This window comes from Lates calcarifer, linkage group LG11 (assembly GCF_001640805.2).
Source record: "Lates calcarifer isolate ASB-BC8 linkage group LG11, TLL_Latcal_v3, whole genome shotgun sequence".
Taxonomy (NCBI): Eukaryota; Metazoa; Chordata; class Actinopteri; family Centropomidae; genus Lates; species Lates calcarifer.
Genome location: NC_066843.1, coordinates 10,299,133 through 10,321,721, shown reverse-complemented (window position 1 = coordinate 10,321,721; position 22,589 = coordinate 10,299,133). Strand labels below are relative to the sequence as shown.

At 41.9% G+C, this 22,589-nt stretch overlaps 2 protein-coding genes across 2 annotated transcripts in view; both read right to left on the bottom strand.

Annotated features, from left to right (window-relative positions):
* Positions 1-22,589, bottom strand: part of pam16 (presequence translocase associated motor 16) — a 359,227-nt gene that overhangs the window by 72,344 nt on the left and 264,294 nt on the right. The window lies entirely within an intron of this gene.
* The window catches only part of coro7 (coronin 7), a 106,279-nt gene that overhangs the window by 68,566 nt on the left and 15,124 nt on the right, over positions 1-22,589 (bottom strand). Inside the window, exons 8-9 of the mRNA XM_018680836.2 lie at positions 7,434-7,517; positions 6,989-7,071 (exon numbers count right to left, since the gene is read on the bottom strand). Of these exons, the coding sequence (XP_018536352.1) occupies positions 6,989-7,071; positions 7,434-7,517 (167 nt within the window). The remainder of the gene's footprint in view (positions 1-6,988; positions 7,072-7,433; positions 7,518-22,589) is intronic.

The window sequence follows — 22,589 nt, the reverse complement described above, 5'->3', positions numbered from 1 at the left end:
ATATCAAGAGATGAGTCTAAATTCAAGGGACAATACAAGTGCAACATCATGTGTACTGGAATACAGACCCTACACCTCAGAAATGTCAAAATACAAACAGATTGCACTAGAAGCTTCAACAGCTATAAGTTTAATGGTTTTTCATGTTAACAACATTTTTGGAGGTTTGAATTACTACAAATTTTATCTCAGTTTTATTTTGGTCTGTGTAATTTAAGAAGGCCCATCTATCTCTGTCTCTGCGAATATGCAAGTCTATACATATAAATTATGTGGGCAGGAGCAACTCCTGCTTGTCTGCTCGCATCAATATCGCAGTCTCTCTATCACTCCCTTTGTACTTTCATTATTCTTTGTAAGGCTATGAGGTGTGCAGTGACAGGCTGCCAATCTGCAGCAGTCCCAGAGGCAGCAGTGGAGGCCAGGCTGCAGGGTGGCGGTGGGCGGGGTGCAGGGCAGAGGAAACCATCTACTAATGGGAAACACACTTCTCTCCATCGCTCAAATCGCTCTTTCTACCACAGCAGAGAGAGGTGGCAGGAATCCAGGGGGTGACTGGCGTCCAGAAACGAGGCATGATTTAAAAACGGGAGCTCTGCCGTGCTACGGTTCCTGACTCTCGTGAAAGGGACAATCATGAGTCTTATAAAACAAATACATGTGTTGACAGAGAGTTGTGGAGGAAGTGGGGGGATTTGGAAGAACGCGTAAACAGAAAAAGAGTAAGACATGGCAGATGAATTGAATAAAAATTGCACAGTAAGGGAAATTGAAAGCAAATAGATGAAATAGATATATCAGAAGGTTTGGAAAAAGTATACAAGCAACAAAAGATAATCCCAGAACAAATGGGGCAATCCAACCTTGTGGATTTTGACACAAACTATTCCTACTTTGGAAGATATCCCTGAACCTGCCATTGTGGCTCATCCACAAATACTATCCCCTTGCACTGATAGTTAATAGCAGTGTGTTTATTCATCTCCCAACATTGCATCCATGTGTTGGGAATAATAGCCTGTGCTGGTTCCACTTTAGCCCTGTGTCCTCTGCCAACCCAGCCTTCCTTACATCTCTATCAGGAGCTAAGCTACTGGATATCTACCCCACAGAGCTGGGGAGAAAAGTGCTGAAATGGACTTGGGATGGCCCAAACTAGTGTGAAAGCTTTTGGTAGGGCAAAGATCCCAAATGTTATTGCCAGTGCATTATTAATAAAGGGAAAAAAGACATTTTTCCAGATGTTGGAGAAAAGCAACATCTGCAGCTGCAAGTGCAACTCCACTGCTGTTTTTATACAGGATGGAAAGTGAAGTCTGACACAGTCTCCAGTGAGGTTCCAGAAAAAGCCTTAAACTTGACTCATTTGTCCAGTTACCTTAACAGAATTAAGACATTCTAAACTGCCACATAATACAGAGCAGCTTCCCCTGACAAATCTTCTCCAGTTTAGTCTGCATGAAATCATAACCTAAGCCATGAAAGAAAATAAAGAAGAGTAAAGGTTAATGGAAGAAGAGAAGGGGGAGGTAGGAAGGAACGAAGTAGCTGAAGGTGGGAGGGAGAGGCTTCTATTTTTCCTTCTGTGGCGAGTTCACACAAAAGGGTCCTTCTGATCCCTGGAGTGCTGAGCACATACCTGCGGGATGAAATCAAAACCCTCTGTGAATTATATTAAATATCCCCTGCCAAACGCTCCACATACTTCCATGTCTTTTTTTTACCAGTTCTGAAAGGCTCCATTAGGCTTTGCTTAAAAAAAAAAAAAAAAAACACTTAATTAGAATCCCAGACACCAGCACCTTCGAAAACTCAGCCCCCTGTTTCCATTTATTATGTGGAGGAATGGGGGGACAAATGTTAACAGACAACAGGTTTAATAGGTGGCCAGATGAGGATAAAGAAAAGATTCACTAAAGGATAATGGCTGTATTTCTGACAGGTTAGCAGAGCCCAGGAATAATAGGACATTTGCTCTTTTAGTTTATCACAGAGCTTAAAAGAGGAACAGAGGACTTCTCCAATGAGGTGTTATGGAGTAAGGTTGAGGTTGCCACATGAGCCTCCATGAAAGCCCATAAAAGCTAACAGAGAGACAATATCTCTGAAAAAAAAAAACATATAAGAGGGGATTTCAGAGCTCCCTCCCCCTCCTTTTTCATCCTCTTTCCCTGGTCAAACTCCCCCTCTACTGAATCACAAACTGAAACCCCAAATGACTAACAGATTCCAGACGCCATGTTTCAGCTGTCAGAACACAGAGTTCAGGTTCTTTGACGGAGCGTGTGCGGTCACATCTTTACCCTGTACCATCCCCCAAGGCCGTCATGGAGAGGGGGTGCAGCAGCTGAACTGTCGACTTGACCCTGAGGATCACCTTAAGATTGCAGTTTTGCCTTTCTCCCCACCTTAAACACGCGCAGCTTCTGAGCTGGTCCCAAACAACAAAGCTCCATTTTGTCTTAGAAAGTAAACTCTGAGAAAGGAGCAAGGTCAAACTATCGTTCAAACATTCTGTGGCATTTTTATTTTTTTTTGGTCTGGTTTGGTTTGGTTAGCAGTGCTGCAGCTGCACCTAATCCCCACAGGAAAGCCTTCAGCTGGGACTGATTTTAGAGTGCCTGGGCTGCAACGGGAGAAAGGGGGAGACTGTTCTGTAAAAGGCTGGTTCCCTTCTGGGGCGCAGGCCTCTTCTCAATCCGTCTGATTAAAGGGAGTTTGGCTCAATTACACCCAATGACTGGGCCCTGTTCTCAGTCACGACCCCAGTAGAAAAACACTGAGAAATAGACTGAGGAGAGTCAACAGGGGTAGCGAGTACATGCATCACACCTGGGGCCCTCCCATCCATCCACCGCAAAACCTCTCTCTAACTGCACAATCTGTCAGCATTGCTCGTCTCAGAGGGTGAATTCATTGTGTAACCCGTGACTGGGTTGGGAAAACAGTGGGGTCGGCTCTCAGGGGACAAGCTTATGTCTTCTCCAATCGGCAGGCTGGATACTGGCAGGTACCAGGTCACAGTGATCTGTTTTAATCAGAGTCATGCTCAGAAAAAAAGACAGAACCGAAGAGGTACACCAACATGAAGAGTAGTAGAAGATGTGTGTGTGTGTGTGTGTGTGTGTGTGTACATGCACATGTGTTCGCTTGTATGTGTTCATGTGCTTGAGGAGAGAAGCAGAACATTAGTAATAACTAAGGACTATTACAGACATTAGGTTTAAAGTCAGCACTTTCTCTGAAGTTACCATTTTGTCATGCTGAATCCTAACCAACTGACCCTCTGAGAACTCACTGTCAGCTTTATGACACAATTACACACTACTATACAGGCACGCATCATCAAGATCTTGCTGTATTAACTCTGAGAATGTGGTGAATCTGTGTGTGTTGCTGCTGAAGCAGGGGAGTATGGATAATTATCATGACGTCTCAAGCATTTACACGGCAAGCTGGTTGCAATCGTGCCCAGTTGTAAAGTTCGCTGATTGCAGCTGGCTTAGAGGCCCAATTAAACTCATTATTATAATTCAGGTTTATAGGGGGAAGAGTATGAGGGAGAGAGCAGTACACACAGATCCATGCTGTTCTCCAATGTCCAGATCTGCAGCTTGCATGGAAAATGGGCCTGCCGTAATAGCTACCTTTACATAGTTAAAAACACCCCTCTCAGACTCAACACCCTCCATGCCTTTCAGTCTCCATTTCAACCCCAACCAAAAAATAAACATTTCCTATCCATTATTCGCCATCCAAATTATATTCCACCCACAACCCCATTTTACTGGCTCATGCTCCCAGGCCTCTTCATGTTGTGACACTCCAAAGAAAACAGTCCTACTGAATGTTGTGGACGAGCACAGCTAACCTGATACAAGCCAGCTCGCTGCTCCAATTACACACCATGTTTACCACGGCCCTTGTAATTAAAAACAGGCAAGAAAAAAGAACAAATCCATCTTTATATGCACCTCATGCCTAAAATGACAGGGAGGAAATGCCCCACTATGGATGTTTGACTTTGAGCTTCCTCAGCTGCTCATGGTTCAATCTATCAAGTGCAGAAAAAAATGGAGACAAGGTCTCCTTTTGATTATTGCATTTAGCCTTTTTCATAGCTGCTTCGTCACACACAAGAGACACGCACTGAGGCAATGCTGAACTAAAACAAAATTATCCACAGAAAACCCACCGTGATAACAAACAAGAAACAAAGAATTAAAACCCTGAAGGCCAAAGGGAACTTGAGGATAGCCCATTGCTGAGGAGAACAAGCTGAATGACACAAAGTATGGTGCCTTTGCCTCAGAAACTACACTGCACAGTGAGATACTGAATAAATAGTTGCTAGCATGCTTGGAAAGAGGCCCAGACACGAGCCTCAATTCCCCAGATACATTATAAAACATTGATAAAAACAGATACAGAAAGACTGAGTAAACAGTCAGCTATAACAAACATTTTGACCTTGCCCATTACCTAGAAACAAACCAGCCATTTCTCTTATCAGCCACTGCTGATTGCAGGCTACGTCTAGGAGCGATTTAGCTTCATAAAGTGTTTGGCCAGCACTTTGATGGATATGACTGAATAGGACGTGGTGAATGCATTTTCCCCTCAATTTAACTCCTGAAGCTTTGTTTATTTTTGACAGTGTTTTGGATGCCTCCCACTGCGGAGGTTACCAGACAGAGCCTAGGCCTGTAACAGCAGCTTGTGTCAAAAGACCAGACAGGGACCCTGGTCAAAACTACAGCCACAGTAGATTTAGAAAGAGGAAGAAGTAAGGAGGAGGTGGGTGTAGGATGAAGAGGGAAATCTCAGTAGATGAATGAGACTATGTATAATAAGTTTGATGAAAAAATAAAAAATATATAATTAAAATAACAATAATAAAATAATAATGTAATAAAAAATACACTAAAAGTGTGAAATTTTAAAGAGAAATCTTTCAGGCATGACTGAAAATATTAGGGAAAGAAGAAGAGTTGGGAGAGAGAAGGGTGAAGGCAATATTGTGGTAAAGAAGATGTGAGAAATGAGAAGGAGGGAGAAAAGAAAGAATGGAAGTAAAGGGCAAGGTCTCATCTGTCATTTGATTGTCTACCTGTTTTATATCAGTGCTGGTCTGCAGGCATCTGGAAGGGGATGTGGCCTTGGGAGTGATAGCTCTCTGACACACCATCCAGGCATATGATAGCATGATTGAAGTGATTTAACACAGGACATATTGCAGACGCTTCAGCACACACCCTTGCAATTACTGTACGTCCAATGGAAAAATCACTGTATTTCAAATTCACTAGTATCAAAATACAGGAAACAAAATTCCAAGCTAATGAAAGGTACTTAATAAATCCAAGATGATCTGCTCTTCTGTTGATTTAATAAAGTGTAGACAGATTCATAGAAAATAATACTGAGGCTCAGTAAGAAGGCATAAGGAATGCTTAACAGCTTGTCCCCAGATGAACAGGACAGTAGAAATCCTCACACTGTCGATAAATTCTCTTCCAGTTGCGCCATCATCACACCTACAAAACAGTGGCTACAGACTCTTAAGTAAACTTCAACATTCCTCTGTCTATGAGTAAAAGCACCAGGGAGACAAACCTTCCAATAAAATTAACTAATTAACACTGTGGGTATTGGCAGACACCTAGCTCCTGATATGCCTTGTGAGGATTTTCTCCGGTCATCTAGTACGAATAACACAAAAAACATATTTGCCTTGGTAATAGAACATTTTTTAAAAATGCGGCATCAGTGGCATCAGATATTCTCCATTTCCATGAAAAGTATGCTGGCTCCAAACGATGCGATGGATTCCAAAGAGGCACTCAGACAGGCAACTATCTGTCTCTCACTCAAATGAAAGAGGAAGTGGAGGAAATGGAGATGAGTGGCGAGCATGAGGGCATGGGGAGGAGGGAGAGCGGAGGTTGTTATTTAGGACCCCGCTGTGTCAACTCTTAAACATCTCTCTCTCACACACACATACATACACACACACACACAAATTCCAAAGGGAAGGAAAAACAATGACTGCTTCCCTGCGATAGTCTTGGGTTAATAAAAACTGTTCTCACTATTTAGAAAAATCTACCTTGTACATCTTCACACTCTCTGGATCTTGCTGTAACCAAACATGGACACATACAGACAGTGCCAAAGAATAGATGTGGAATCTGTGCTACCTCATTGCCTTTTTACAGTAATAATCATGATAATAAATTTATTTAATCCACCACATTATGCTGCATGACCTGGCAAAGTCAGGTCAGCTCTGGTTTGGAGTGACTTGGCCCGCCAACCTGTTTATAGTAAAATGGATCAGCTGGAACAGACAAAAGAAGTCCTCACTCCCACCCCCTCTGTTCTCTTTCTTCCCCCATCGTTCCATTCCTCTCCTCTCTGGAGCCCGGCCACGCTCCTGCTCTCCTCCCATCCTCGGCAGCCGTGTTTGGAAAAATAAACCAAGGGATTAGAAAAGGTCAGGAGGAAGAAATGACAAGCAGTGAGCTGGAGGGAGAAGAGTCAATGTGTCTACTGCTGCTGCCTGACCCTTCACAGTGGTTATGGACAGAGGGACACCGAGCACACTCTCGCACACACTCTCTCCTTTGCTAAGAGGGAGTATAGGAGTCTCTGTGTGTGGCTCTGACCCAGGAAATGGCAGGAATGTGGAGCGACAGTGTCAGAGCTCTCGGAGGTCTCCCTGCCCATCGGGACATACAGCCACAAGGAAGCTTCACAATGTGTGGAGGCCCTCCATACATCATTCCACATATGCAATACCATACACTATTATTCACATACCACACTCATACACTGTATGCTAAGTATGTCAGATCACACAGCGATACACTCTGTAACACATGACTCTGACTGACAAAACATTAAAGTATAACACTGTCAGTGTCATGACTGGGCCAGTCAGTTTTTAGGGTGGGGGGTGGGGGGTACAAACTGATTCTGTACTCACCCGTTGGAAGTGCCAAGTGACACAGTGCTGACAGAAGAGCTCAGCTTCCTACTGTCCCAAAGCCTCACCTCCCGACCACGCATCTACACACAATAACATTAAGCAGTAATGACTGTGAACAGAGGTAGACACAGAAATTCACACCAACAGTTAAGGAATAGAGCATACATACACAGGTTAAACCAATCAGTTGCTTTTTTCAACATATTGGGCTCATAATTGTAGCCACCATTGACATTTGCGGTGTTGTTTGATGGTAATATTCACTAAGATACATTGTCATCTGAAGAGGAGAGGCAAAACAGGAGGAGGCCTGGGACTTTTACCATTACCATTAACAGTGTACATTACTTCCATTGTTTAAAATGCTGAGAGTGAATTAAGTTTACCTATAGTAAAAAAACACTCACACACACATAACAAGCTGTATCTAAGAGTTTCTCACCATATCAAAGCCAGTGGTCAGTAAAAAGTCATCTTTAGCCCACAGGATGCGTGAATCCTTGTTGTTCTGAAGACTCTTGGCACTCTATGGGATAAACAATGCAAAAAAAATAAAAAATTTACTCAGACATTCCCAAGAACCATCACATTTACACAAATGTAACACATCTAACTTGACTCTTTGTTCCTGCTTTCATTAAGTCAGTGTCACCATGATGAACCCTAACTTTAAACATAACCTTGAGATTTAGTTCAAGATAACGAGGGGGGTGATGAGTGAATTATTTGCTGGGGGGAGGGGGAGAAAAAGACAGGAGGAGAGGAAGGAAGACAGACAGGACTATTCCCAGATGCCTCTGACAGATCCCTGTGGTTGAACAGAACAGGACTTGTCCCATGAAAGGAGCGCTTGTTGTTGTTGATGTAGCAGACAAGGTGACTTCTGCCCCAGGTACAGCTTAGATTACCAAACTGTGACACTGTGTCTGTGTGTACATTCATGGTACTGAGACTTTGTTATGCTGTTTCCATGGGGAATACGTGTCAAAACATCATTGCCAGGTCGGGGTTTGATAGGTGGTCTTTAAATACAAATGACACATGTTGTCAGTGGTAATGGCTAAACACAACTGTGAGTGTTGAAATGAGAGAATGTTTGTAAAGATAACATATTAAAGAGAAGCAAGAGGCAAGTGGAAGGGGAATATAAGTAAGTTAATTGCATGGGGTCTTGTGTGAATTGTCCTCAACACTGGGCTGCTATTGAATCAAGCCACGGATGTACTGTAATTGTGGAAGCAAGGACAAAAGATGAGATAAGATGCACAAGGCTGGCTGATGATTTGTCAATCAACTACTTAAAAGTGTGATTGCTAAGTAACCAGGGTTTTAAAACTCAGTAAAATCTTGCTATTTAGAGCTTATCTGTCAGGTAATGTCTCCCAGCCGCCATCAGTTACTGTGTCCTGTGGTATCTGTGCACTAAATAGTTAGTTACGCTTTTCCATAAGGCATGGAGGTTAGTGATGAAGTTTCCATGGAACAGGAGCTGGTAGCCCTTCAGCCCACTGTGTCTCCCCAAATTACTTTTGTCATTTTTATGGTCACACTAACCCTAAGGAGCGTGGCCAGTTGTGTGTGCACGGCAAGAAGACAGAGGCTTACTTTCTATGGCTTAACACTTATAACCTCTCTACAGAGTATACCGCCTCTTTCTCATGTCACTGTTAAATGGCTGCAGATGACAAATTATAAAAACAAATGGGGTGAACTTGAGCTGCCATGTTGCACCCCAGAACACAAGATAGGTTACAGGGCCCTGAACTGTACAACCTCCATTAACCTTCCATTAGCATACGACTGTGTCCAATGAGCATTTGCCAAACTACAATTGAAGCTAACAGTTGGACAAATGGGGATGAGCACAGAATATTAAATCCAGTTTGAGAGGCACATATGCGCATGGAGGGCAACACACATGTAGGCCATATCAATTCTAACTCAAACCCCACTTCCTTTTCTCTCCTCTCTGACGTCACTCTTGCCACACGCCCAGCCTGGTGGTTTGTAAATTGACTGCTGAAAAGGAGGAACAGGGGGCCTGGTTATTCAAATTTCTTTAAACTGTCTAAATCCAATGTTTCATCGCAGCTTGCTCTTTCCAAATCCTCTCCAGGGTGCTTCTTACTCCAGTACATGTGGCCAATAAATGACACACACATGTCAGCTTTCTGCGGGTGCAGCAGGAGTTCTTTGGGCAGAAGAAAATGAAGAATAAGGGCGGTCATTTTTTAGTCTGTGGAACTGCTTTTTTGTTTTATTGATTTCAATCAAAAGGAATTTTGAAAGTTCACTCCCTTCCCCGTGAGGGTACTGTAATTGCATCTTATCTTGTTAAGCAAATATAGATATACAGAAATGAGACACTGGTTTTAGGATGAGTCATTTCTTGATCAGCAACCACTCGGGGCAGTGACTAAGCACATGCAGCGGCTCAAAAATCATGTCCTCATAGAGGCTGCCTGGTATGTGCACTGTTGTAACTAAACAACAAAACTAAAAGATACATCATATAAATTACTGAGCTGTATTAGGGATTAGTAGACAAATGCTTAAATCTGGGGTGAGCCAGACTTCATGCTATACTAAGCTGATCGCCTTCTGGCTCTGTCACCACTCTTGACATGCAAACATGACAGTGGTACCGATCTTCTCATCTAATTTTTGGAGGGGAAAAAAGCAAAGAAGCCAATTTTTGCAGCTCTGATCTATGTTCTGAATACAATGAGATGGAATGGATATAAATCTTGTCTAACTATGGGTTGGATAGAAACAAATATATTTCCAAAAATGTTAGACTTTTTTGCTAAATCTACGGCTTATGCCAAGACTCCTGTGCTGGAACCATCCCTGTCAGTGAAGCAGAACAAACTATAAATCATCAGCAGTCAGCTGAATGCGTGCTTATTGGCCACACTGGTGGTTCAAATTAAATTTATTGTTCTCAGCTATGAGGGGACTTGACATTGCTACATATGTTGAGAGCACCGCCAACATCAAATCACAGCTTTAAAAAGGAAATTCTCGTATGTGCACTTCTGCACCTCTCCCAGGGATGATTCGTCTTTGTCCATACCAGTGTTTTATCTGATACCATCTGTATGTTAAACAGATGTTTTCTGGCTCCTGGTGTGCTCCCAAATAGCTTTATCCACTAAGAGGGATTAGCAAACACTCTACTGACCTGGCTCTCAAACACGTTTCTAAAGTTTCGCTACCAAGCCACTGACAGAGTTGATAATAAGTCCTGGATTGAATAAACACTTAAGTTGTGACTGAGGATCATTTTTCAGCCTGCAGTCAGCCAGTATGCCTTATGCAGGTAACTAAACTCACATTTGCCTTGATAAGTCCATGCAAGTGAGTCAGTTGAAAAATAGCCCAGATGTACAGGAGCGATCCAGAGTAAACTAAGACCTCCAAAAAAGCGATAGATCAGAAAAGAGCGGGGGAAGGAAAAAGAAAGGCTAAAGCCAAGCACGTTATAAACAAACGTGGAGAGAATTCATTGCCACTGAGCTGTTCATCACCAGCACTACTGGCCGATTTCCTTCCAGGGGCAAGACAATGCAGAACTGGCACTCTGACCAAACTAGGAACAAGTTGAGCATGGCCTATTTTAATCTGCCCGGGGTCTGTTTAACACTGGCGCTGCTTTTAGGAGGAACATGTGGTCTCTGATTCATATTTCTGGCTAACAGCAGGAGATTCCAATTGTGTTCATATTACATGCAAGAGTAAACAGCATAAATTCTGCATCATCACTTTTTGCCATATTTTACTTAGGCACAGCTGTGCTTTGAGATTAATGCTAACATCAGCATGCTAACATTCCCACCATGACAACGCGAACATTTGCTAACTGGCACTAAACACAAAGGACAGCTGAGACTGATGAGAACGTCATGACTTTTGCAGGAATTTGGTCATAATCCAAAGTACTGGACAAATAATAAAAATGTCCTGATGATGGCGGACTAGATGAAAAGGCTCAATGGAACTTGAGTGTGTATACATCATTTCATGAAGCTATTGAGACATTTCAATTCAAACACCAATGTCAACCTCATGGTGGTGCTGGAGAAAAAGTAAAGAAATCACCAAAGCCATCAGGATTAATCCTCTGGGCAACATGGATAGCTGCACCAAACTGCATGGCAGTTCATCTTAGACATTTCACTAATTCCCAAAAACGTCAACCTGTTGGTGGTGCTAAAGTCAGGGGATCACCAAAGTCAATGGGATGTATCATCTGAGAACTATATATGTCTGTAAAATTCATATTAGGATTGTACACAAGCTTCACAACACACCCATATTCATCCTGCCTTCAGACCTGTCTGTGGACTGGGGAGGACATAAAGACAAATTCTCCTTCAGAGAATCAATAAAAAACAATACTGAAAATATATCACCTTTCTGTGAACCATCTCAAGAGCAGACAGGCTTAGTTTTGCCATTACAGCATCCCTCAGGCCTTCACTACGCTGCCCGAGCCAGCCAGCTCCAGGTCTGAAAGCGAATAAACAGGTCTGACATCTCTCATGGCAGACAGCTATACATGCTCCATAGATCGCACCATCATGATATCATCCTTCACCCGGATCTGAAGGCACGTGCAGCTTTAAGCCTTTTAATGAAGATGTCATCAGGGCTTGCCGGCCAGACTGAGCAGAAGTGCAACTGAGGATTAGGGGTTTGTGCTGGGCCTCCGCTCAGCCTTTCCCAATAAACAGTGTTTCAGCTTTAGGAAGCGTAACACAGCCGTCAGAGAGCTACACGAAACTACTAACACCCCGGGGCAGCCAGAGGACACAACATCTGGACCTTGTGTGTGTGTATATAAATGTTGCCAAACAGTATCTCTCCTCTACAGTCATAAATTTAACTCAAATCCCATTCACCTAGACTCCCCCACCCCCACAGGCTAAACCTTACCGACATGCTACAAATCGATCATGACACACTTGAAAACGGGGAGAAAAGGAGAAGGGGAGGGAGAGATGGAAAAAAAAAGGAAAAATAAGACAAATGTTTTCCTTAGCAGCAGAACAAAGGATCCAAGCTGATGGAATTCACACAGAAGGACAGAGAGAAGAGAGAAATGGCTCATGACTTGACAGTATACGCACAGGAGGTGTAAAGAATCAGCTACACCTGCTCGAATGACTGGCTCACATACACAATAAAGGAAGTAAAGGAAATGACATCACATCTGGGAAAAGAATATTACCAACACAGGTGTCTGCACCAAGATGTGAGAAAATATTTTTCAGACTTCTAAATAGTAAAAGTCCTATTCCATGGACCAGGATTAATAGCTACAAAGAGAGCTCTTGAGAGGAAGAAGAAGAGAAAAAAAGGATCAAAGTGTTGCTGGCTGAAATAATGCTAATCAAACTGAAACAACACCAGACAGGGTTTACACTCAGGTTAAACACTTTGCAGACAAAGCCGTAGACACAGAAAAGTGCCAGTCAGCAGTCTAGCCAATTATGGTTTTATGGGTCTATTAAATATCCTCTCCCAATATAAACAAATGAGGATCACTCCATCTCCTTCTGTCCTTCTCCCACAACTATTTAACTTTTGAACTTCAACAGACGGAGCGCACATCTGTGTCACTCACGGAGAATGTTGATTCACCCACCGGGACGAATATCAGGTGTCTGTATGCACATATGGGAACTATCACAATCTCTACATCTCCCTCTATCTCTCTCACTCTCTTTCTGTCTTTCCACTGCTCTGTGTATCAGCTCAATAGGGGTATTAAGTATTCAACAATGAGTGCCAGCGGTGCAGAAATTAATGTAGTGTGCTGGAAGATCAAGTGCTTATTTTCCTAACTTCACCCAGTCTTATACTACATTATAATGGCAGATCTTCCAGTCAGATAATTTGTGTTTATAGTAGATAAGAGTCAATCAAAAGCTCCTGCTCTGAAAAGCTCACTTATGTCTTCTTGCATGTTTAATCCGTATAAAAACTTGAGTGTAAAACTGAGCCAGGTTGGCTGCTTCCTCCTGTTTCCAGTTGTTATGCTAAGCTAAGATAAGCGGCTGCTGGTGGTCATTTCATATTTATTGTACAGACATGAGAAAGGCATCGATCTCATCTAACTCTTGGCAAAAAATCAAACAGGCCTATTTCCCAAAATGTCGGACTTTGCCTTTAAGAAACAAAGACTTGTTTCACCTGATTAAAAAGTTTTTCCTGCATGTTGTGCTCCTGCCTATTGTAGCTTAGGTTTATGTTAACAAAGGCGTCTGTTTGTCGGTTTTTCCCTTGTCTTTGTCCCTGCTGTTCTGTGCAAAGTATAATAGACAACACTACACCATATGTAGCCCTAGCTGAAGCCACTCATCTCTCCAACCTGCTCCTCATTTATTCTCCTCTCCATCTTTCCACTCTTCTCACAGAATTGTCTTTTTTCCCCCCTTTAATCTCCCCTCCTCTAATCAATAACTGTTGCCTTGAAGCTTTCATCACCCCTGAAACAGACTCCCTCTCAGCCTTTTCATCTATGGCTAATTAGTCTTTTCAGCAATTACTGGATTTTCTTCATCCTGCTCTGTCTCCATGGTCCATTTAAGTTGTGTTTCTGAGTCAGGATTCACTACTATTGACTGTGTAGGAGCAGACGGGCCTCTAGAAACAGAGAGGACAGAAGGGGGAAATGAAGAGGAGAACAGGGGTAGGGGGTAGAAGATGGAAATCAAACTACCCATTTTATTTTTTCATTTCCTCTACGGCCTACCGCCACTTTTTCTCCGTTAATTGGAACCATCTTACATTTCACTCATTTCTCCAAAAGGTCCAGAAGCCACAAGCCATTCTCCTATTTTTCCATACTTCTCCTTTCTCTGCACTCTTTCCCGTCCTGAAGATGAAAATTAATGTGCAAGGTCAGAAGCTGGGCAGAGAGTGTAATCTAAGGGAATGACAACATGGAGTAAATCCTTAGGCGCAGCTGTAATAGCATGAATCTGAGAAGTGATCTCTCTGACATGTGAGGGCCATACATCATGAACTCACGATTTACAAGAGCGTCAGGTTATACAGTAAGTGCAATTTCCAAACAGTTTTTTAGATGCAAATGTAAAATACAAACACATAATAATAACCAATTTGTAACAAAAAATTTCAGCTAAGTACAACTGCTACCAATTCACCTCATAGACTGTTACTACCATCATCCTTTTTTCATATTAGTCTTGCCTACAGTCATTCTTTCCCCCCATTTAATTTCCTTTGTGTCAGCAAATGAGAAGTGCTGTGCAGTAAAAACTAGCTGTGATGTGAGCCAACCAGACAATGAGCACAGCTATGGGGGCCAGATCTACTCAGCAGACACCAAGCAAGCAGGCTGCAACCCCCGGGGAGGGTCCAGTGATACAAACTGGACTGATCCCCAGTTAAATATAGTATCCAACTTGAATGGGATATCCACAATCCTCCTCCTTGAACCAGTTGTCTGGATTTTCTTCTTTTCTATCCTTATACTCTTCTTCCTAGCCTTAATTGGAACAGGCATAGGGGGGATAAGGATAGGACACGGAGATGGAAAGGGAATAGAGGTGAACAGTGAAAAAAAGGGGAAAACTGCACTCTTGGTTTTACACACAAGACACATCCATCTTACTGGGATCAAGGAGGGATTTCCTCAATTTCATCCTACACACTCCCCAGTGCTACATGTCCTGCATATCACATATCCTATATTTCCTTTATCAAAAGGTGGCAGGTGCAATGCTGTCATGAATGTTGCTACAGTTTTTCTTTGTGCTTCAGAGGAGACTGAAACCAAAACAGATCAAATGGCGACTAAAAGCTACATTTAACTCATAAATAAAGTCCTTATTTTTGCATATGCCTTAACAGGACTGCAACTAATGACTATTTCCATTACTGATTAACAGATTACAGATTATTTTTTTGAATGATCGATTAAGTGTGTGGTCTATACTATCACATAAGACTAAGAAAGGCAGCAAATCTTTACATTTGAAAAGCTGCTTTTCTATCACAATTAATACATTTTCAAAACAGTTACCAAGTTCATTTTCTCTTAATCAACTACTCAATTAATTAGCTATATCATTTCAGCTCTAAAGCTAAAGCCTAAAACTCTCTGACAATATTGTGAATTAATCTGTCAATAATTACACATTATTTCTGGCCAACAGTACAGAGAGCTGGCTCAGCTTCTGTGCTCCACTGAGACTTTGTGAAAAGACTGATTGCCACCGACTGCCCGCCACAAAGACGTCACCCTGTGTTTTAAGAGGGCAGGAAAAAATACTGGCCCCAGAAATCATTCTACCCCATGGAAAAATAAATCACGCGCGGGGAAAAAGAGGTAGATGGAAAAAGGGGGTTTAACAAGAGATCAATTCCCTTTTGGATAGCGAATGACAGAAGTTAATAGAAAGAAAATGCTGGAGTGAGAAAAAGGCAGTGAAAAAAAGGTAAGGAGAGCTACAGCACAGGTTAGAGAGGTGATCTGGTTTCTGATCTACTTTGTCCATGAGTGGCTAAAAATACAGGGAGGAAAATGTACGTTGTATGTACAAGTGCTCTGGTAGCCGCAGTGCAGGAGGCCCTGCTTTCTCACCGGTGTAAGCTTTCAAGAGCTGGCACTATGCTACCATACCTCTACCGCTGCTACACTCATTTGTTTGCTGCAGTCTCTGTTCTATCATTAACGTTAAGTGAAAACAGCTACAATCACGTAAAAGAGAATTTGTTCTTTTTCAATCTTTTAGGTAAATTAAATAAATCAACTTTTCAACATTTTGTGTGTTTAATCTTGCATTCAGTCTCAATTTCCCCCTCTTTCCCTACCTTCATACGTCTACCACAGTGAGCTAGGAGTATAAAGATAAAGTATAAACCCTCTAACAATACGTTCCTCCCTTCAAAGGTTTGCCTACTTCCAAGAATAAGGAACAGTCACAGTTCTAGTGTATGTGGTACCCATACAGGTATGACACACTTGGCAGTAGACACATCTCTAAAGGCTATGGTTTGACAATTAAGGAATTCTTTTTAAAGCATACCTTTCCTAGAATGTGTCAGATCCATGGAACTGAATGGCTTTAAAATAAATAACAAACACTGCATGTACTGTATGTTCTGCCCATAGCAATTTGGTGCTGAAGGAGTAATCTTATCCAGCATGTGTACTTCTTGAGGAATCTGTGGCTGCAGGTGTAAAAACCATTACCCAGCCTGAGCCAGGGCAGGTTACTTTTTTATCCACATACAATCATTCGCTCAACATATCGAGCCAAAGATCACTTGCCTTTTATATTTGCTTATTTTGGATGATTACAGACAGGGAGAGGCATTCTGCTTCAACATAATTGATTGATGGGAGATACATTTTCAGACTCTAAAAGGACCCACAAACAGGGCCAACAAAATTAGTGGTGTAAAACTGGAATTATGGGAAGTAAATAATGCCTTAATCACATGCATGCTTGTCTAATTTTATTAGTAAAGTCATGAACCATACATCAGAATGTCATAGAATGTTTTCCAACCAGTTCTCATTAATGTTTTTGAAAACTAAGTTTTTAAGTAGTTGTAGGGCAGACTTCCATTGTGATTTTTGGTCAAGGCTATAGGCAGACAAATCAGTTTAACTGCCTTGCTAAGTGAAATGAAACACTGAAGTGGTAGGAAGACTGTGATTATTGAACCATGGTGCTAATTGGGCCATGTGGCCACAGTCAGACTTCCAGCCAGTCAACTGTGCCAGCCTGGGCTGTGGTCACCCCTCTTTGAGGCCTGAGGGGGACAATAGATTGGACCCAATTGCACCGCACTTTGAGGGGACTGGCACCAAATGTACTGTGCCTACTGGCAAGGGCCCCCCCTCTGGGAAAACTACCCAAGGTCACAGAGACTGGTTTTGGATCAGAGTGCCATATAGAGCTAGTTGGTTCCTGGAACTAACATGATTAACGGGACCACTGAATTGCCCGAATCTACATTTCAGTCCAAGAGAAGCACTGGAGAGCCAGGGGAGATTTCAAGTGCATGTTTGGTGATCTCCAGAGTTTTTGATGGTTATTGTGGTTGAGGTTCAAGCAATTCATATTCTAGAGATGCACTTAGTGGCTTGGTCCTTTAAATCCAAACAGAGATCCATGGGGCAGGACGAGGCACGAATGCCAGGGAAAGATTGATGCTGCTGACGACAGCAAGAACCCCGACTGCCAGGGCTGATGAGTATCTGCACGCCAGACCTGCTCTGTAGAACCAAAGAGATGACTCTTTGGAGGCTTTCCTATGAGGATGGGGTGTGTTAGCCACAGCAGGAGCAGACAACACACAGCTAATCATGCTCACACTGTTGGAGACAACCATGAAGCTCCTCAATCCCTATGGCCTGACCCAGCCCTTCAGTGCCTGTTGTCATTTACGGCTCTTTCATAGCTGGCAACGGATACAGTTGGCTGGCTTTACTCCCTCCCTGAAACCACATCATAGAGGCCTCACATCTTCAAAGTACCCCCACGCATTTGTATAGAATCATGAATTGTGCACAGTGGGATAAGCTCAGGAGGCACATGTGTGTGAGGCATGTTGTGCTCATGTCATTTGTGTATAATCATGGAATCCTTTACCCTGTGTAAATCCTAGAGGCTATTTCATTGTTTTACAATCCTTTCTTAATCTACTATTTGTTTGCTGTAATCAAAGTGTGATACTGGAACTTTTTGCATCAACTTCAAGGACTTGAGAAATCATTCATATTTAAGATAAATTCAACAATGAATGAAAGAAAAACAAGTTTAATGTCATTATAATTACAGCAGCAGGTGTTAGCCTAAAGGAACATAAACTTTCAGTGAGATAACTCCAGTGTGAAGCCAATGCTGAGGCTTTTATCCTTTATACACTAGGGTATCATTTCAGTGCCCACAAGCCAAGTGTTGACCCCTGACATACTGTATGTGCAGCAGCAGAGCGTGGTGCAGCTGAGTGACAGCTTGATTAATTACCTCATCGACACTATGCTAACAAACAGCTCAATCTCCTGCCGCTGCTCACAACACTTTGCAGAGAATTCCCAGCTATGACAGGCCTTCCGATGCTAACTTTACCCCAACACTCAACAGCTTCACACAGGGTGAACTTCTATTTAGCTCTTGCATGAAACCACAAATTGTAGCAGAACCTGTTGTCTTAAGCAGCTCAATTAGTAAAAGATGACCTAAGCTGGCTTTTGTTGGAAAAGGATGTGGCATTTATAAGACATGTGTGAGCCAGATTTCAGGGCCTCTGATGCTCAACTGTTTCCCCTTTTAGGAACTCATTATGTTATAGAACACTGCTCATTTTCTTTGGCCTCCAAGAAGAAAAACATCCAGCACCAATGCAGGTATGCGCACCTGTGTCCCATTCTCATAACCTGTGGTAACTGGCAGCTGCGCTGAGCTACAGTGCATTTTTCTAAAATAACCCCTGGGAGACACTATAAGAGGAGCTATTTTCATGGGGCTGTCTAAATTGGACCTTTGGGTCTTTGTATTCTGTGAGGCTCCTCTGAATTGTGTTTTAAAACTTTAAAAACACATACTGTATTTACTTCATAAATAGTTCATAAGGCTGGATCACCAATATGCAAATTAGCACTGACAAGACTGTACCATATTAAACTGTGCTTGACCTTATTTCATACTCATTTGTTAGGATTACAATATTAGAGATGCATCAACTTACATTCTCACATTCCACCAGTGATTTATGGCTAGAATTCAGTAAACACCACTTTGCTGCTATTTAGTGTAATCAGTTCTGCTATTTTGCCAATTAGTTCTAATTATATGATTATCATATCATACAAACTATTACATTTTTTCACAGGATATTGACATTAGATACAATGAGTAATGAATATCTTAGAGAATTGGATTAAAGTTTTGAAAACTGCAACTGTTTTGGCTATTCATAATAAATATAGTTGCTAAAGACTGCTGAAATAATGGAAACTAGCTAACCACCAGTATGATTAAACTCGCATATGGAGGAAGCACAGACTGAGGTGAACAGGCTGCCCAGGATAATTGAAACAGCACCAGTGTTTGGTCAAACTAAGGTCAGCTAGCTTAGCCACGGACTGAGCCCACGCTGCACTTTATTTCCCTCAGAGCACTCTGAGGTTGTCTAGGGTCTTGTTCTCACTCTGTCCTACTGTATATGAATGAATATGCAGATGTCATCTAACAGTCTAACAGGTGAGGTTCTGCTACAAAGTGAAGTTGGATTTAAAGTAAAGATCTGAGAGTCTCTATTGTTGTAATATATTCATAATTGTGTATACTGATGACCCACAGAGGTCTGATGCACACAATCCCATCTGTTCCATACTCTTAGGACAAACATCAATTCACACACAAACACCACCTGCTGCTTTCAGCTACTTGCAGGCCCCAAAACCCACACACTTTACAAATAAACCACAGTAATTGATCCTTCGTAAAACAACACAAGGTACAGAGGATCAACAACAAGCCAATTCACACTTCATTCTGCTGTTCTGGCTGCGAAAAGACCAAAAAAGACTTTCTTGTAATACCTCCAGGAGCAGAGGACTTTGGCCAAGTTTAAAGCAAAGACAGAGACACAATTTGCTGTTTAAAATAAAATGGATAACCTAGGCAAAGCAATGCAGATGGTGATTAAAGCCACATTGTAGATTCTGAAAAGGGAAGCAGAGTTAATGAGGGCAAATTGAGGTGAAGTCACATGGGAGCTGTGAGATGCTGAAACTGTGCTGATGTCAACGTGATGATTCATTTATTATATTAAATCAATCAAGAGGCTCTCTTCTCTCTTATTCAAAAGTGATGACAAAAAATTGCCAAGTTCCTAAAACAAGCAATTCCCATGTGGACTTACCTCATTTACCAAGTAACAATGATCATTTTGTTAGTGAATTTTTCTTCTTAGCTTCATTTTTCAATTTCTCATCCCTAAACACTGACAAAAGACAGAGAGATTCAGACAACATATGACTGACAGCCGAAGAAGAGATTAATTCCCATGATAATTAATTTCAGTCTCAGGATGTAACAGGAAAAAGATCTAATCATCATCCATTTTTGGCTCCAGGTGTCACCCACATGTGTGCGTAGGTCCTTAATTAGTTGGAAACTAAGAGTTCCAGAGCACCGAAAGCACTAATGAGCCCACTGCTCACAAACAACACACACATGTGAGCAAAGAGCTCCATCACTGCCAGCTGGCACCCACTCTTACCCCTTTCCTCCAAAAAATACTTTTAGCGCCATCCCCAGAGCACACACCACCACAAACACTTGTGCACACACACACTCAAAGACAAACCCTGTTTATTAGCTGAAGCAGCTAAATCCCCTTCAAACTTTCTTATCCTCCAAATCCCTATCCCTGGACTTCTTTACCCCCTCAAACTCCCTCTCCAGGAACCAGAATGACCAGTTTTAATTAAGTCATCCCTCTGTTTATACCTACACACACAAAACATAACTCACACATGATATCAAACCAAACCAGAGGCAAGATTATCTCTTTATTTACAAAGAAAATACACACATGGAGGAGCTAAATCATAAAAACCAGGCACTGATGGATCAATTATAATTGAGACGGACTCCATCCAGTTCAGCGGATGGAATAATCCAGATTTTATGCCACTGTTTTGCTGAGCTGCCCAGGATAGCAAAAATCCTGCCCCCTCATTAGGAAAGACTCCTGTCAGCCTCGCCAGATTTCCTCAAACTTTAACTAACACTGGCAGTGGGGCTGCCAGTAACACAGGGAGCTGAGAGATGGAGGGGTGGGAGGGGGGGTACAACATCTGGGCTGAGTTAACCACTGGCTATTACCAGGTCCTGATCCCAGCAGGGTCCAATGGAGAGAGATGCAGGCACAAAGCACCATGCATGGGGGTGATTGGGAAAGAGGGCGAGTAAACAGAAAGAGACAAACCACAGGAGGAAATCTCACCCCTCAGAGTAAAGGGCGGGGAGAGACAGGAGGGGGACATATGCGCAGTAAGGTCAGCCCAAAAATGAAACAGATCTGCAAAAATGATCTCATCTGAGGCATGTTAACACACAGTATGAATAAATGCAATTTGATGCAGCACAACATTGGCTGAAATGTAAAGCCAAGCTCTGATGACATAAATTTCTATCAAACCTGAAAAGGTCAAAATTCACAGGGATTACACTGGTTAGATGGGGGTCAGCCTACTAATTGGCACTTTGGCACAGTTACAGACATTTTTCTTGCCTGTTGTCTTTTCTCTGTATCACAACTTAAGATTTCTACAAGCAGTGGAAGATGTGAGCGCATCATGGTGTTGTTAGGAGGAAAATAAAAACAAAAATATGTCTCCCAGTCATCATTGTCAATATTTGTGAAGTTAGTTTATATATTATCTTGCACTGCTGTGCTAAATTGTATGCTTAATGCCGTCACACATTCACTGGGGAGGCGAAAATGTTATGAGGAGCATGCTGCTGTGTGTACTAAGGAATATTTATGCTGTGACATGTTTACATTCAGAAAGAGAAATTGATGTTGAACACATATTCAGCAGTAAAAATCTGTGTCTAACAGCCACACTACACATGCACAAAGAGTGCATGATAGACTGGCCATTAAATCACACGTTATCACAAATGGTCTTGTTACAGCCAAAGTGTGATTATGAAGTAGAATAGTTTTTAAAACACAGAAGCATTTTTGGCTTGGTTTTTGGCAAAATTATGCAGCTTGTGTATCTGGAATTTGGAGCTCAGTGTTGAGTAAGCCTATGACATATTCTTGGAATGAGCTCCTGTTCTTTATAGACATTATATTTCACATTTCACAATGTTGACTGCTTATCCCTGTGGTGTTAGTATTAGACATTCTCCACACTCTAAACAAGCTTCATTCTGCGGGAAGTATCAAAATCTCATTCTCTGGCAAGCTCTGACATTTTGTGAGAAGAAACAATTTGTTGGTACAACAGAATACCAGGCATTTTTGAGACTGAGAAAGGAATTTCCACATCTGTATCTGCATCTGATGCATGTTTTATGTGATGCTCTTTTGAACCTTGGAGAATAGACTTGTCTTTGACACCCCGACCACACAGCCTGAGGCTCAAAGCTCAGAAACAGCTTTGATCAGAGTCATATCATTACCATATGTTATGACATTAATAACATAAATCAATAAAATCCTTTATATCCTCAGTTTCGCTAGAAATCATGCCATCGTGGATTATTATAGACAATAACTCTTAAAAATGCAAATAAAACAGCTGATGAGAATCTTGAGACATGACTGAAAGCTCCAGAACTGCTACTACGTGGACTCTGAGTTGAGATTGATTTGACAAGTTGAATTAAGAAAATTTAAGTCTTTGTATATAAATTGTAGCCTGAACAAGGTATATCGCTGCAAGTTACTGCAGTGCAGTTTCGTTTGGCATGTTTGACAACATATGGATCATACTATAGATTTGTCATACTGTCTAATGATAATATCAGCCTTACCAGTATATATCAGGCAGATCAATTTAATGTACCCCTCATTTCATGTGAAT